Source organism: Falco rusticolus, chromosome 8 (genome assembly GCF_015220075.1).
Source record: "Falco rusticolus isolate bFalRus1 chromosome 8, bFalRus1.pri, whole genome shotgun sequence".
Lineage (NCBI taxonomy): Eukaryota > Metazoa > Chordata > Aves > Falconiformes > Falconidae > Falco > Falco rusticolus.
In genome coordinates this window covers 5,961,134-5,975,642 of record NC_051194.1, presented here as the reverse complement: position 1 = coordinate 5,975,642, position 14,509 = coordinate 5,961,134, and the positions used below count along the sequence as shown (strand labels likewise).

The following is a 14,509-nucleotide window of genomic DNA, read 5'->3' as shown; positions in this document are numbered from 1 at the left end:
TCCGCCCGAGAGCACGTAGCCATCGGTAGTTTCTGCAACAGTAGTTACATAAGGATGTTGGGTGATCAAAGAGCAGTCTAATTGGGTTGGATGGATCAGCAATTTGAGGTGACTGAAAAGCCAGATGCATAAACTGCATCTTGTATTGTGCCCTCTCCAAATGATGAGATATGCCCTCTGATGGCCGCTGTAGCTGGGTCAGATCCGTTTGAGGTTGATGGTAGCCAGAGGTGGAAACTGTGCGATGTCCGCCAGGGGTACGTTCTCAGGGAGCCTGGGGATGCGGTGCTCAGCCAGCCGTACGGTGCAGTGCATGGCGCTGCAGAGGGTGCGCCTGGGGACGAGTTCAGCCGCGATGATTTATGGTTCAGTGGGATGGAGCCATGTTGTGATGAAGTGGGCTGTCTTTTGCATAGCAGACACTAACAAACTTTGCAATGCTGGTAACTCCTTCAAACTGCATGAATGACTTTGCCAATGACTTGCCAAAATATGCAGATAATTCTCCTGTTGTGCATTGGTTTAATTAGAGATTCAGGGAACCACTTGACTTTCCCTAAAAATCCTGCCAGCTGTATCAGTAGGTAACCCACTCCACGCTGAGACTAGCAAAACTGCAGCCTCTTTATTACTATTTGTATTATAGCACACTTCAAAATTCACTTGAGGGACTGGGCCCTGCTTTGCTCAATGTTAAAAACTTTGCAGTGCTTCTGTTACAAAGCATGATGCATCTCACAAATACTTAGCTTGTCTTTAGTTGGGGTTTTTGATGTATTGTATGTGCTTACTGTGCTGACTTGAAACTTGCTCAGGGCAGAAGAATTATAAAATAAGCAGGGAGGGACAGAAGAAAAAAATGAAGTCTTTGTTTTTCTTATGTAGCACCAATCTGTGCCAACCTGATTTCTGAACAGAAACTTTAAATAGAAATGCATGTTTTGCTTTGATTGAAGTATCCCAGAAAAATAAACCAAAGTTATCCCAAAATAGTTTGTGAACTACAATAGCCTGATGAAAGTCTCTTTACAGTATTCCACCATGCTTTGAATTCTTTGAGATTTACCCAGCCTTCCTCATCACCCTCTATAAATGCTGAATCACTGTAGGACATCTAACAAGATTTAATTCATTCACTGCCTTCAGTTCAGGAGCTGTGTGATATTGGGACAGCCTCTGTGTACTTTCTTTTCCTATGCAGCAACATAATTTTAGACTTACTGATGTAAGAACAACAGGAGATCGACTATGATTTTTCTTCTGTTGATGTAAACCAGGATGTCCTACTGAAGTACACGGAGATGCAGTGCTGTAAAAGTACTATGTAATTGTTTTCACACCGATGTGTATTCATTACACAGACATCTGAACACATATATTCATTATATTCATGATAATTTCTGCTTTGAAACAAACATTTCAGCAGTTGTGCTGGATGAGAGCCTGGAGCTTTCTGATACCACAGGTTGGTTGGTCATTTTGTCATTTTGTGCCCTATACAATGAACTGCGTTAAATTAACTCGCTTTCCTGTTGAAAGGAGCAGGTAGAAATCTGGAGAATCTGAGCTAGGGATTGTGGAGGCCCTTTCGGTGTGTGCACTTTTCATGTACATTTGAAAGCACAACTTTCAGTTGCTTGGATCTCTTACCTTTAATAATTTCCTGAAACAAATAGGTGCAATTTAGGCCGTGCTGAAAAGAAGAAAAGCATCTATTTCAGTGTATTATCTATGTGCAGTGAGATACTTCTAGTAAAGCCACGGTTTGTCTTAGAGAAGGGCGCAGAGGGTTCAATTCAGCTGCTGTGTGAAGAGGGGTTGGACTCATCCTTATTAATGAAACCAAGACCCAGAGTTTTGAATTGACCCACTGTCTTGCAGAAAATCCAGTATTCCAAGAGAACTAAGCAGCTTTTTACAGCGCTTGTGCTTTTCTGTTCATTCACAGTTTGTTTGTTAGATGTCATTTGCAGGAACAGTCAAACAGTGTTTCAATTCTGTTCCATTAACGTTTTCAAGCCAAGTTTCATTTTGGCACGCAACAGCGATACGGTTGTTCCGTTACTCAACTATTGTTAAAAGAGGCTTAGGTTAAATTCTGGAAGTTAATGAGAGAGCGGTGTGCAGTCATTTGGATTATGCTTTATGAACTAATTAAGTACTTATTTACAAGCTGTGTTTACTGTCCTCTATACACAGGAGTTTTTGTTTGGTAATAATTTCATGTATATGTAATTTACAGCCTATTTCAGCCTCATATCCTTAATGTGTGTGCTCTCTTCCCACTACATGAAGAGCGAGGCAAATTAATATCCTTGCCTCCCCTGACAACACGCAAGGGTCTTTTTCCTGGGTGAAAGAATTTTCGTGAAGCGATACGCATTTTTATGCTTTACCTCTTTATAATCTGTGTTTGGTAATGGTCCTCAAAGTAAAAGATATTTTTAAATACAGGAAAATAAATCTTATATAGACGTGTAAATAAATTATCTGATTTCCAAAGGTGTTGTTTACAAAGCAGATCTGAACAGATCAGCCGCTTCTATGCTGTAATGTAAATAGTGGCCCCTGAAGCTGGTTGTAGCCATGGGTTCCTCACCCACCATCTTCTAGCCAAGGTTCTGCTCAGCAATGAGCAACGAGCCTGGATCCCGGGCATCCGACAGCACGTTCCCTAGGTGCCCAGGCAGATGCCTGCTCCTGGGGCCGCCGTCCAGCCACGCTGCCTCCTTACCACAGGCAGAGGATGCTCAGGACTTCCGAAAACTTGGGTTTTACCAGGCATAAAATTAGGATGGTATCCTAAAATATCCTAAAATAATGGATAAAAAATATCCAAAAATACTGATAAAAATGAATTAAAATTGACTTTAAACTGTCAGTGAGGATTGCTTAGCAAAACCTACACTGATGTATTTATTTTTGATGATTTTTATAGAGGTAAAAGACAGACCACTAAAACTAGGGCTGATGGAAGAAACAGGACATTATTTACTATGTTTCTAATGAAAGGTTTTCTGAAAGTTACTTACTAGCTTGTAGTAATGAATCTACTTTGTAGGAATAAATGAAATTTAGGTCCAGCCAGCAAAGCAGTCCAGTTTGGTGCAACCTTTACCAAGGGAAGGAGGTTTTAGGAAAGATGTTTGCCTTGCAGGGAAACTCATCTGCCTCTTCTAATTTGTAAAGCTAACCTCCTGCTGTTTGGCTGCGTCTCATGCAGTCTGCATCACCAAATACCCACACCAGCCTCTAACAGTTAATATTTGCCTAGCTTGCTGGTAGCAGTGTTTCCCAAGTAATCTTTATACATCCACATTTCATTCTCTACTTCAAATATTTACAGTTTTCTTTTCAGTGTTCCTGCGGTGATTTCCCCATGTGCACGTTCAGTTATGTAGCTCTAGTGTGAAGAGAGAAGACAGTTTTTAATTTGCTGGCATTTTGTAGCTTTTGTTCTGCTTGCAAAGTTTAACGCTGATTAGTTTTGACACACAATAAAGGCAGCCCATGTGGCCAACCACACTTTTTGAAGGAGGTGTATCCTCTTGTCAAAGTGTGATGTGATGTAATGGGTCCCAGATGGGAGAGTTACAGGGTGCAGCTGAGCCCATCCAGCAGATGGCTCTCAGGAGAGAGGTCCTGTCCCTCTGCTCACTTGTCGCCTTCCCCATGCACAGTCTGGCCCAGCAGAGAGCTCTTCAGGGTTTTGCTTGGATTACTGGGCTCTGGGCTGGGGACACACCACTGCCATGAGGTAGGGAGGAGCTGGGAATCTTCCCTCTTAGCATCAGTAGCTGTTGGATTGGCTCAGCTGCATTGTGTAGGTGCACTGTGATACGTCTAGGTATGCTTAGGCTGCCACTTAAATACCTGTTAATATGAAGTCTCTGATGATGTGTTGATTTTAAATGATCTCCTGAATTATGAGCTGTTGGGAGGCTACAGCAGAGTTTAGAAAAGAAAACATTCCCTCTTACATTGGTGGAATTTTTCCTGTATTATGTAGAATCACAAAGTGATCTTTGGCTTAATGGCAGTGCATAAAAGGTACGGCTGTATCACTGCTTTCATAGTTCCTTGTTGCCAATACCATGGTTAAAGTGCTGAACTCTTTTGCAGGTTAATGAAATTTATCATGATGAGTCCCTGGGTGCTCACATTAATGTTGTCTTGGTGAGGATAATCCTGCTGAGCCACGGCAAGGTAAGTAAAGGTTAATTTAAATAGAAGACATCGATATCTCTGAACTTCATTCTTTTATGAACAGTGTAGTTACTGGTGATGTGTATCAGCTTTGTATTTTAATTCATACATTGTCCTTACCGGTCTATGAATATAAAGAACTTCTATGTTTACATATATTTGTTTATCTTTTGAACATCACATTTCAAATACTTTCAATTTCTTCTGGGTTTTCCCTGTGTCATTTTAAGCTGCTGCTTAGCTCTGGCAGTCTATCTTTTCAGATTTGTTTGAAATAATCTGTGAAACGTAGTTAACATTTTGGTTCCTAAAGAAAACACAAGGTGTTGTGGTAGAACTGTATGTAAGTGACAGTAAACACAAAAGCGGTTCTGCAAGATGCTGAGGGCTACAGCCTTATTCCAAGAACTCATTTAAACTTGTGCCTAACGTTAACGGGACTACACATGTGCTTAAAGTTAGGTGTGAGTTCTGTGGGATAGGGGCCAGAAGGCAGGAGCTCTGCAGATCAGGTCTGTAATTAAGAACACCAAGGGTTTGTTCTCTGTTTCTGTGGAAGGGGTTACTCTACAGGTGAAACTCGGGTAAAGAGGAATGAAATACTAAATGGTTTTCAAAAGTATTGAACTGTTCAGTACCTGTGTCCTGTTTTTGCCAAATTAACATGAAATTCCATGGAAGCAGGAACAGGGCGATGTGACTATGTTGACAAATGCTTTGGTTAAGGACATGCAATTTTAGTGCGCTCTCATACAGCAGCATGCCCAGCTGCTCAAAGCAGAGTGTTAAAATCTGATGTACCTTTCTGTGACTGGAGTTGCTGGCATTTGCATGTTCATGTAACAAACCTGGGTTCTGGAAGACTCCGCGTGTGTTCATGCAAGTTCCTGAAGTGCTATCAGTGAAGAGCCAGCACAGATGGTGTCAGTGGTGAAGCTCCACTGACATTCACCAGTTTACCCTGCTCAATACCAGCTAAGAATTTTCCTCCCTGGCACAAGTGAGGGAGGTCTGAATTTTAGTCTGGACTTTGCTGGAGACCAGTTACTGGATTTGGTTTGAATTGTTCTGCTGGAGCTTCCCCATGTGGGAACACACCAATCCATCTCTGCCCTTCCTGCAGTGATATAGATGATGATGTAGTTACATGCTTGGGATAAGCTTAATCAGATGTGTGTCCTAAAATAAAAGGTAAAAAAGGTCACATTTGTCATTTTGTGATCGAAAGTTCATGGTGTAGTTAACTTTAAATTACAAAATAATTGAAATATCTTTGTGATTGCTGCAATTTGAGGGATTGCAGATTGACTAATCATTCCCATAAAAGTAGTAGTAGCAGCCAGCAGAATTAGCACATGGGCTAGTCACTTCTTTGCTGTCCTTATTTCGTAAGTATTTCATAATTGTTATGTGTGTCCGTCTTTAGCTCTATAGAACTGCACCAGTCTGAGCTCTGATAACATCTGCCATTTTTCTGCTGGCAGATTGTAACTACTGTAGACCTCATTTAACCTGAAGAATCTTTATTTTTTTGTGAAGGTTTAAGTGTTGTCCATTGATAATTTGAAAGTTATCAATCTCATATTAATCCTCTTTAGAGAGGAGAGTGGGTGGAGCATGAAAACCTTCACTTCTTGGTGGGTCTTTGGCCACATCACAAAAATAACAGTTGCGGGTAGCACTATGTAATCTCCTTGTGGGTAGTCTGCTTCTGGGTTCTAGATCCGTAATCTGCAGTGGACAACGTTTTAGTTCCTGAGTTATCCTGCTGGTTTCAGCAGGGCATAAAATAGAATAATTCTAGCATCACAAGCTTGCCCTAAATAACCATGAAGATAATTTTTCTTGCATTTCTGTATCTGATTCTTAATTTACATGAAAGGCAATTTATGGCTTTCTGAAAAAAGTAAGATGAATGTAAAAGGTATCATTTCAGAGCTCCTCTGCATGGTGGTGTGGGGGCCTCCATGCCCTGACTGTATAAGAATACATTTTTTTTATGTTCGTGTTTTTGAAGCTCTTGTTCAAAGGACTAGTACCAGGGAGTAGAAGGTGAGGAGGTTTCTCTTTGTAGGGTTGGGCTTATTTAGCGGTGGAAAAACAGAGAGAAAAGGTGTGTAGTTCTTGCTTTCTGAACCTGTTCTGAGGAATTAGAACAAAGCCTTCAATATTTTACTGTCCCACACATCAGCACTAACAGTTTTTAGGAATAGATCTTCAAAGTGCATAATAAAAGGAAGGGCGTGTGTACAAGTTAAGGCAGTGCAGGAATGAAGCAGCCTGGTTGGCTTCACAACATGAGAATATTCTCCCAGTTTTGTTTGGGTAAGCATTTCTTTTGAAAGCATGTAGCTGGTATCTTCAGATTAATTTGCTTCATTGTAGGCAATTTATATATATTATCAAGGGTGCCATTTAAATAATCATAATAATTGCATTATGGTTCTGTAATTGATGAAGTATGTACCATCACTGTCAGGTTTATGACAGCACTCTGAGCTATTGCCAATTCTCCACCCCTGAACAGCCTTCTACTGTAGTGTGGTTTTCTTTAAAAGAGGATTATATTACTTTATACAATATGTCATCTGTTGATAAGAATAATACGGACAATAATACTTGGGTTGCATAGCAACCAGCTTTTCAGTGGTTCTTGCTTGAAGGTACTCTGCTCCTTGAAATGTACTTTTTTAATATTTTCAAACACAGGCAACCGTACATCCAAAAGTTTCAATAATTTCAGTAATTGCATTAATTGCCCTGATAAGATGAAAAAATGGAAGACGTTCCTTGGTGATCACATGTTGAAATGACTTCAGGGGCAAATTCAGAAGAGCTGACATGGTTTTACTGAATTAGGACTTTGTGTAGGTTATCGCCTCCGGACTTGGAGCGAGGGAACAGCAGCCAAGGCGTGCCAGGCTGGGACGCGGGCAGCGTGCGCAGGGGTAGGCGGACTGCAGCTACCAGCCCTTTCCTGACTCCCTACTTTCCTCTTAGCACTTCAAAATGAACAATGCTATCTGACATGCCAGAGCAACTGATGTGAAGGCTTTGACCATGCCTGGCTGGTGCCCGCTCATTTATTAAGAAAGAAGGTGTTCTGCAAAGGCTGCTCCATGTCTGTGGTGGCTTCAGAAGCTGCCAGGCATTTGTCTGCATTTTCATTACTTTGACTCCCAAAGTCACAGGCTTTTTTAATGTGATGGGATACTGCAAGTAAGTAAACAGGGTACCTGTGGTGTATTTTTCTTCAAATGAGAAAAAGATGAGCTGGCTTGCTTCTGCCTTCTTGACTTCAGTAGTAGGAAGATTGGTTTCAAATTTTGGAAACTGTGGATACATTTGAGATGGAATATAATTCCATGTTTGGACAAATTATTCCATTTAGACCTATTTTGGTTCTAACGGCTCTGTAATCCAGCTAGCTGTAGAATACTCAGGGGAATAAGCAAAGCAACCACTATCACCAAGTGCAAAGGAGATGGCAAGAGATGAGCTGAGGGTGGATTAAAAAAAACCCTGACTGGTTATTATGAATTTTGTTTGGAAACATTTAAATCCTGAGCACTACATAAAATCCTCTCATCGCCTCTTTGAGGTGAATGAATAAATATGATTATTCCCGTTTTACAGCTAAAAAACTAAAGACGTTAAGTGTTATTTTCCAAGGCCACACAGAAGGCCGCTGGCAGGCTGGGGATAAGACCTCATAAATTCCTGGCTCCAGCCCCATGCTCTGTCCATCAACAATGGTGACTTTGTGTGCAGATGAGCTGCCCTTGCACAGCGGCGGAGAAAAGCACACGCGTTAGCTGGGATGGGTGTAATTAAGATAGTTATTAATGAAAAAAAAAGTCAGAAAGACTGTTGCAGGAACCACAGAGGTTTCAATAAATACAGCCACCTGAGGATTTTTGAGCATTATTTCTTGGGAAATGTGAATGTGGCAGGGCAGGACACCGCTGAACTCTCCGTTGGAGCCACATGCACAGCTTGAGTCACCCGTATTCTGACTGGAACAGGGTGGGATGGGCTGAGGGATGCTGTGTCTGCTCTGCACGCATCTGGGATGGCAACCATTAGGGAGCAAAACCCCACGTTAGCGATGAACGAAGGCTGGCCCCAGCACAAGTGGTTGTACTTGGTCAACTTGAAAGAAGAACCTGACCACGAAGGCAGAGGGCCTTTCAGAAAGATTAGGGGAGGGAAGAAAAACCGAATGGCTTTAAGATGGCAGTTCAGGAAGAAGGTAGTAAAATCTCGTAGGAAAGGGCTGTTCAGCTGAAAAGGATTTTTCAGTTGTTTATGTCTGAGGTATTAGCAGAGCTCCTGTTGCATTCATTTGGGACAAGATTTTACCTTCGATCTTTTCATAAAATGGTGCCCTCTTTATCTCTGCCATCTGACCTTTTCATGTCTAAGCTTGATGCAAGCAGGGGAGATGTTCTCAGCTCAGCCAGGATGGAAAACAGTGGTTTGGTCTGAGCCAGGTTTTTCTCTCTGTTTCCCAGAGGGTGGCACAGGTGACACAGCTGGGATGGAAGGAGAAGTCGGGTTTATCCCTTAAATCTGGTGTTCATCCTTAACATTTTGCTGTTGACCCTGACTGGAGGGAAAGGGATGGGTGCTCCCCTTGTCTCTGCTTGTCCTGAGAAGACATGAAGACTGGCTGAGAGTAGTTGTGCCTGGCAATGCAAGGAGTATGTTAGCTGTACATTAGGGCCATAGAATAGCTGTGCTTGGAAGCACGGCTGGCATCATCTAGTCCAACCTCCCTGCTCGAAGCTAGGTCACCTAGAGCAGGTTGCTTGGGACCTTGCCCAGCTGGCCTTTGAATGTCCTCAAAGGCAGAGACTCCACAGCCTCTCTGGGCAACCTTTCCCAATGTTTGGCCACTCTTACGGTAAAACTACAGTAACACTCCTGCATTTAAATGGAATTTCTTATCTTTCATTTTGTGCCCATTGCCTCTTTTCCTTTCTCTGGATACCACTGAGAAGACTCTGGCTCAGTCATCTTCATTCTCCTCCTAATTTGACGAGATCCCCCTGAGCCTTCTCCATCCTCTTCTTGTACTAGAAGGTCACTAATGTGAGTTGAGTGTCTTAGTCTTCCACTGACATTGGTAGATGACCCCAGCCTTTGGCCATCTCCAGTAACCATTTCTGCACGGGCTAAGTTGCAAGGCCAGAACCTACATACTACATAGCATTTTGGCTGCTGTTCGTATTTTTGCACTGTTTTCGTATGTCTAGTGTGGGGATAAAGATGAGAGGAGATACTATCACTTTTGGGTTTTATCTGGGTAAATTGTTGAATTGGCTTATTTATGTATTGGACTCATAGCTTATAATTTCCCAGTGTGTTTTTTTGGGACCTTGAAGACTGTAGAGCTGGCTGATAGATAAACAGTACTTTGTATTCCTGATCTGCTTACATTTATACAGAATTAGAGACTGAAAAATGTTTACAAACTGCTGCCATAAGAAAGCTGTACAAATCCTTTGAATGCAAAATGACAGTGTGCTGAATGAGTTATTTTTGTTAGTTCGGTTGCCATGGTCACTCAATAATTATATTTATTTATTTATTGCTTGTCTTGTTCAGGATGAGGGAAGAATATGTAAGATCTAATCGAATATCCAATAAACAGTAGAAGTGCCAAGTAGGAGCAATGTAAACAGTGTGTTTTGCAGAGACTTTACACATTCAAGAAGGGAAAGTCATATGTTAGATTGTTTCCCAAATATGCGCATTGCTATGGTCCAACTTTTGCTACCATGGTTTGAAGCCTAGCGAGTTAAGCGCATTTCTCCTTCTTCTGGAGCTACTGAAGAGCAGCAAAGCCTTCTCCGTTGGTACTCTTGGAGCACCACCTAATGGATGAGTTAGGAAAGGTCCTTTTCCAGCAAGCTTCTGACCAGCCTAAATTTCTTACTTAATTCAAGTACTTGCTCATCAACACCATCGCGAAGTTGTACCCAGTTAAGCCAAATGGCAGATGAATAAAACGGTCAAGGAAAGCTGCTGTTCTATGTGTGATACCAGTGTGTCTTTCACATGTATGGGCAACGTGAACATTCTTGAAAAGTTTGGGTAGAATATAGACTAAATTTGCAGTTTTCTTCTAAGTAGCTTTGAAATTGTTAAAGAAAAAAAATCGGCATATTTCTTACTTGCCAAACAACCTCCACAAGTATTTGAAGGACCTTCCAGTCAGCTTCATAAATGATGGTCTTTGTAACAGAGAAGTGAATATCACACAGATAACTTCCCAAAAGACAAGGCATGTAGCAAAGAAGGCTCAGAGGCTTCTGGATCTATGTAGTAACGACTTTCAACCATTTCTTACTGCCCTGCTCAACCGCTTTGTACAAATGGTAGTTGCAACTCCGTTTTCTTCTATTTTTGTTCAGTTTTTTTCTGCTGCTTCCATCTAAGAAGGAAGGGAGTAGAGAAGAAATTAAGGCAGAATCAAAAAAGAAGAAAATGGAAAGGCTTTAGTAGATGCTGCATTTCTGAGAGCAAGCATCTCAGCTGGTTCTCTAGGGCAGAATGTCCTCGTAACCCTGTGTGGTGTCTCCTCGCCTGGGGGATGTTCTCCCAACTGAGGCCTTCCCACTTCTTGGCTGACATCTCCATCTGTTTCCATCAGCAGTTCTCTGAAATGCCCACGGATTTTTTTGCTTTTCTTGCTGTGAGAAGGAAAGTTTCTCTTTCCATTGGCAGTTTTCCTGCTGATCAGCTGAGTAATGCTCTCCACAGGCCTGCTGTCCTGTTTGGAAAGAGGTCCTTCCCAGCCAGGTCTGAGCTCCCAGCCAGCTGCAGGACCTGTGTCTTCCTGACAGTGTGGGCCCTTTGCTGGCCGACAGTAACACCTACACCTCCAGATGCAGCCTGCTAGCCCCCAGACTTTCTCTGTTTGCGGTCTGACAAAGAGGGATTTTACCTTTACTTACAGCCCGTATTACTGTACGCAGTTCATCTCTTTTCCTCCTTCTCCTTTCGCTTCGTCCATTCGGTAAGGGGCTGGGCCTTTCTGAGTCTGATGAAAGCTCCCCATTGACTTCCAACAGAAAATAATATCAAGTGTTATCTGATATCTCTATGAGAGTAAATTTTTTGGACAACATCCTTACAAAACATATTACATCTGCCCTGTCTAATAACAAGCTGTGCCTGGTCCCATGATTTCCTAAGCTCCTTCCTTGCAGGATGACAGTGTTTATCTGTGAAGGCGAGGCAGCTGGAAAAGGGAATAAAAATGCAATATAAAGACATGTCTGGCTCAGGAAATCTCTGATCTAAAGACCACTGGAGCCTTGGAAGCTATTTGGAGGAAAATACTACGTTATACTTGCACTCCTCTAGTTTCCTTCCCGGGGCACCCCACTGCCTACTATCAGCAGAGGACTGTGGCTGATGTGGTCCGTGGTCTGAACCAGAGCAATTGTGAAGCTGACTTGGACCCTAGACTGGCTGTTCCCTGGCCACGCAGTACTCACTGTTAGTGCTGTTGGAGCCTTTCTGATTCGGAAGTCCTCGACAAATTGCAAAAAGTAGGAATTTAGGGCAAAATTTGTTGTGAATCAAGTGGGTTTCTCTTTTCAGGCTGCTACGTTACAGTGAAGGAAGATGAGGGATTAGCGGGCAGATGATTTGAGCGCTCAGTGGACTTTAGTACTCAGCAGGTAGACTGAGTTTTTCCTCTTACTCTGTGGAAGTACTCCTCACTGACACAGAACCTCGACTTGCTATTTAGATCTGTAGCACATACACGCTTAAAATAATTACTTCCTACTGGATGCCTTGTTTCCCAACTTAGAAGAGCAGTAAGGCTCAATTTTACTTGCCACATTTCTGATGCTAAAATTGTGTCATTGGCAAAGAAGTCAAGCCGTCAGCTGAAACATGTTTTATAGACTTGTGCATTCTCAGTTTCCCCTCTTATGCCAAAGGGATTTTCCTCATTTTCCCCATTGTGTTGGAGGCAAAAAACCCCACAATGCTCCACATTAACCAGTTGGTGCTCCTTCCATTTGCCTGAAGACAAACTCTGAAATCACTGTTTTGATAAATAAGCATTGAGATGCTCTTGGACTAAACCAGTGGTTTTGCTCTCGGAGTTGACTTAAGTATATGGTAAAACCAGTTGTTGACTCATGCCAGATGCCAATGGGATGCCCGGACGGTGGGAGCTGCTGGGTGCGCTGCGGCAGGCTGGTCTGGCAGACTTGCTGTTCATCAGAAAAGTGCTGCAAGCTGCGGCATTGTTCATTCAGAGACTAATCTTTCACTTCTGTGCTGGAGTCCACCCGCAGGGTTTCAGTTTAGTGGGAAGGGAAGAGGTGATATATGACAGAGGAAAGCTGTAAAACAGTGGTTATTTGGAAAATAATGACTTTTTTATATTCTGTGCTTGTTTACTGATCATGCAGAGATTTCTTTGAAAATATTTGGATACCCTTAAATAAAACACATGTTGATAGTGTGTATTTTTTTGTTTGTTTTCTGATCAATGCATCTTACACAATGCAGTGATTTTCATTTGGTAGAAGGTACAGGAGGAGGTCATTATGAGACAAAGAACTATTAGCAGATGATACACGTGACTTGAGATTTCTCAACTTCATTTTACAGCATTCTTTGCTTTTTTCAATCTTGCAGTAAGATTTCTCACAGAAGTCCTTGAAGGATTGATTTCTTTTGTGAAGCTTTGGAGAAATGAGAACAACATGGAGATGATGTAGATTGGTTTTTTGTTTGTTTGCTTGTTTGTTTTTGTTTTACCACTGATGGATGTTATTAATGACCTCAACAATAGTAAAACCTTATTTAACTGAATAGGATTTTTGCTTGAAGAGCCAGGATTTTACCCTGTAATAGTCACTCAAAGTTTGTTTAAGTCTGTTCTTATAAATATACGAAGATGCAATAACGGTACCACAACTGTCCCACCATTTAAATACAGTTATTTCCAAGGGAATTATGGCTGGAAGCAGTATGATCCAGCATGGGATTATGTTACAACTTTTTTATTCCACAGTGGTATCAGAATCCAAACTGTGCCTCTATTTGGTTTATTAATTTGTTTTTCTGAACATTTGCAGGATTGTAATATCCCAGTTTTGCCAAAATTAGACCTCAGTTTGGCAGACTTCTTTTCTTTTTTATCAATTCCAGTTGTTTTTTCACAACCCTTTGAGGATTTTCTTTTTCATGTAGTCAATACTCTGTGTACTTCATCATGCGCTCAATTAGAGGACACGTCAAATACATCTGTATTTAAACACAAACTATATTGCTTCTCTTATTTTTGGCCCAGGCTAGGTTTTGCTCTACATTAAGTATTTTGGAATGACAAATGCTTACAGTACAGTATAGCATGTAAATTGTAGTGGTTTGTGTTATGATTACAGTGTTGTCATGGAAATATAATTTTTGCAAATGAAAAGCCAGGGTTTACATATGTAGTTCTTACAAATCCTGGAAGGCCTGGGATGGGTCAATTAGTCATACATTTTATAGCATCCCACATACAATAAGCTTTCTTAAGTCTTAGCAATGCGCAGTATTAAGTTGAATTAGCTGGGAATTCTTAAGTACTGTTTTGAAAAGAGGTAAATCTAGTAAGTGGATTTAAAAATACCTTTCTCTTTCTTGTTCAAGAGAATTGTCCTTTGCATCGCACCTAATGTTAGCTCATTTGAGTCAGCTAAGCCATGTCGGCATACCACCAGTGTAACGTGCGGTTTATGGGGAGAACAGTGTACCACAGTGGGCTAGATTCTGAACGATCTTCAGATAGGGAATGGGATAAAGGGAATGCACTTTAAAAGGCAGTCATTGGGAAAGTCCGTTTCTGAAAGTACTGATTCAAGTACAGCTGAAAAAAGTCCACTTAGTTTTTACCTTTACAGAGCACCCAGTAGTGTTCAAAGGGCTGACAAAACAGCCCTAACAGCTCGGTTTCACGTCAGAAGTGGCTGATGAAGCAGGGCAGGGTGCTGGCTGGCTGCTGCTGTTGTGATTTGCTTCCCTTGACCATTAGGCATTACCCGTCCCCATGCTGGGTTTGTCTCCACCAGCCAAGAGCTGCTGCAGTTCCAACAGGGGCGTGGGCTCCATCCAGAAATTGTATGTCCAGACTGGAAGCAATGGTGCAAACTGGTGCCAGAGTGGCACAGAAATAATAACACTCAGCACAATACAATATCAGTTTTGTCATTAAGATGTCCATATTTTTATTTTTCTTCTGTTACATCTTTTTTTTTAATTATTTTGGTATAACTTAGACCTC

General features: G+C 41.7%; 1 protein-coding gene across 2 annotated transcripts in view; it reads left to right on the top strand.

The window, feature by feature from the left end:
- ADAMTS2 (ADAM metallopeptidase with thrombospondin type 1 motif 2) overlaps positions 1-14,509 on the top strand; it is a 260,988-nt gene that overhangs the window by 207,464 nt on the left and 39,015 nt on the right. For both annotated transcript variants that reach the window (XM_037397227.1, XM_037397228.1), the window contains one exon: positions 4,123-4,206. In XM_037397227.1, the coding sequence (XP_037253124.1) occupies positions 4,123-4,206 (84 nt within the window). The remainder of the gene's footprint in view (positions 1-4,122; positions 4,207-14,509) is intronic.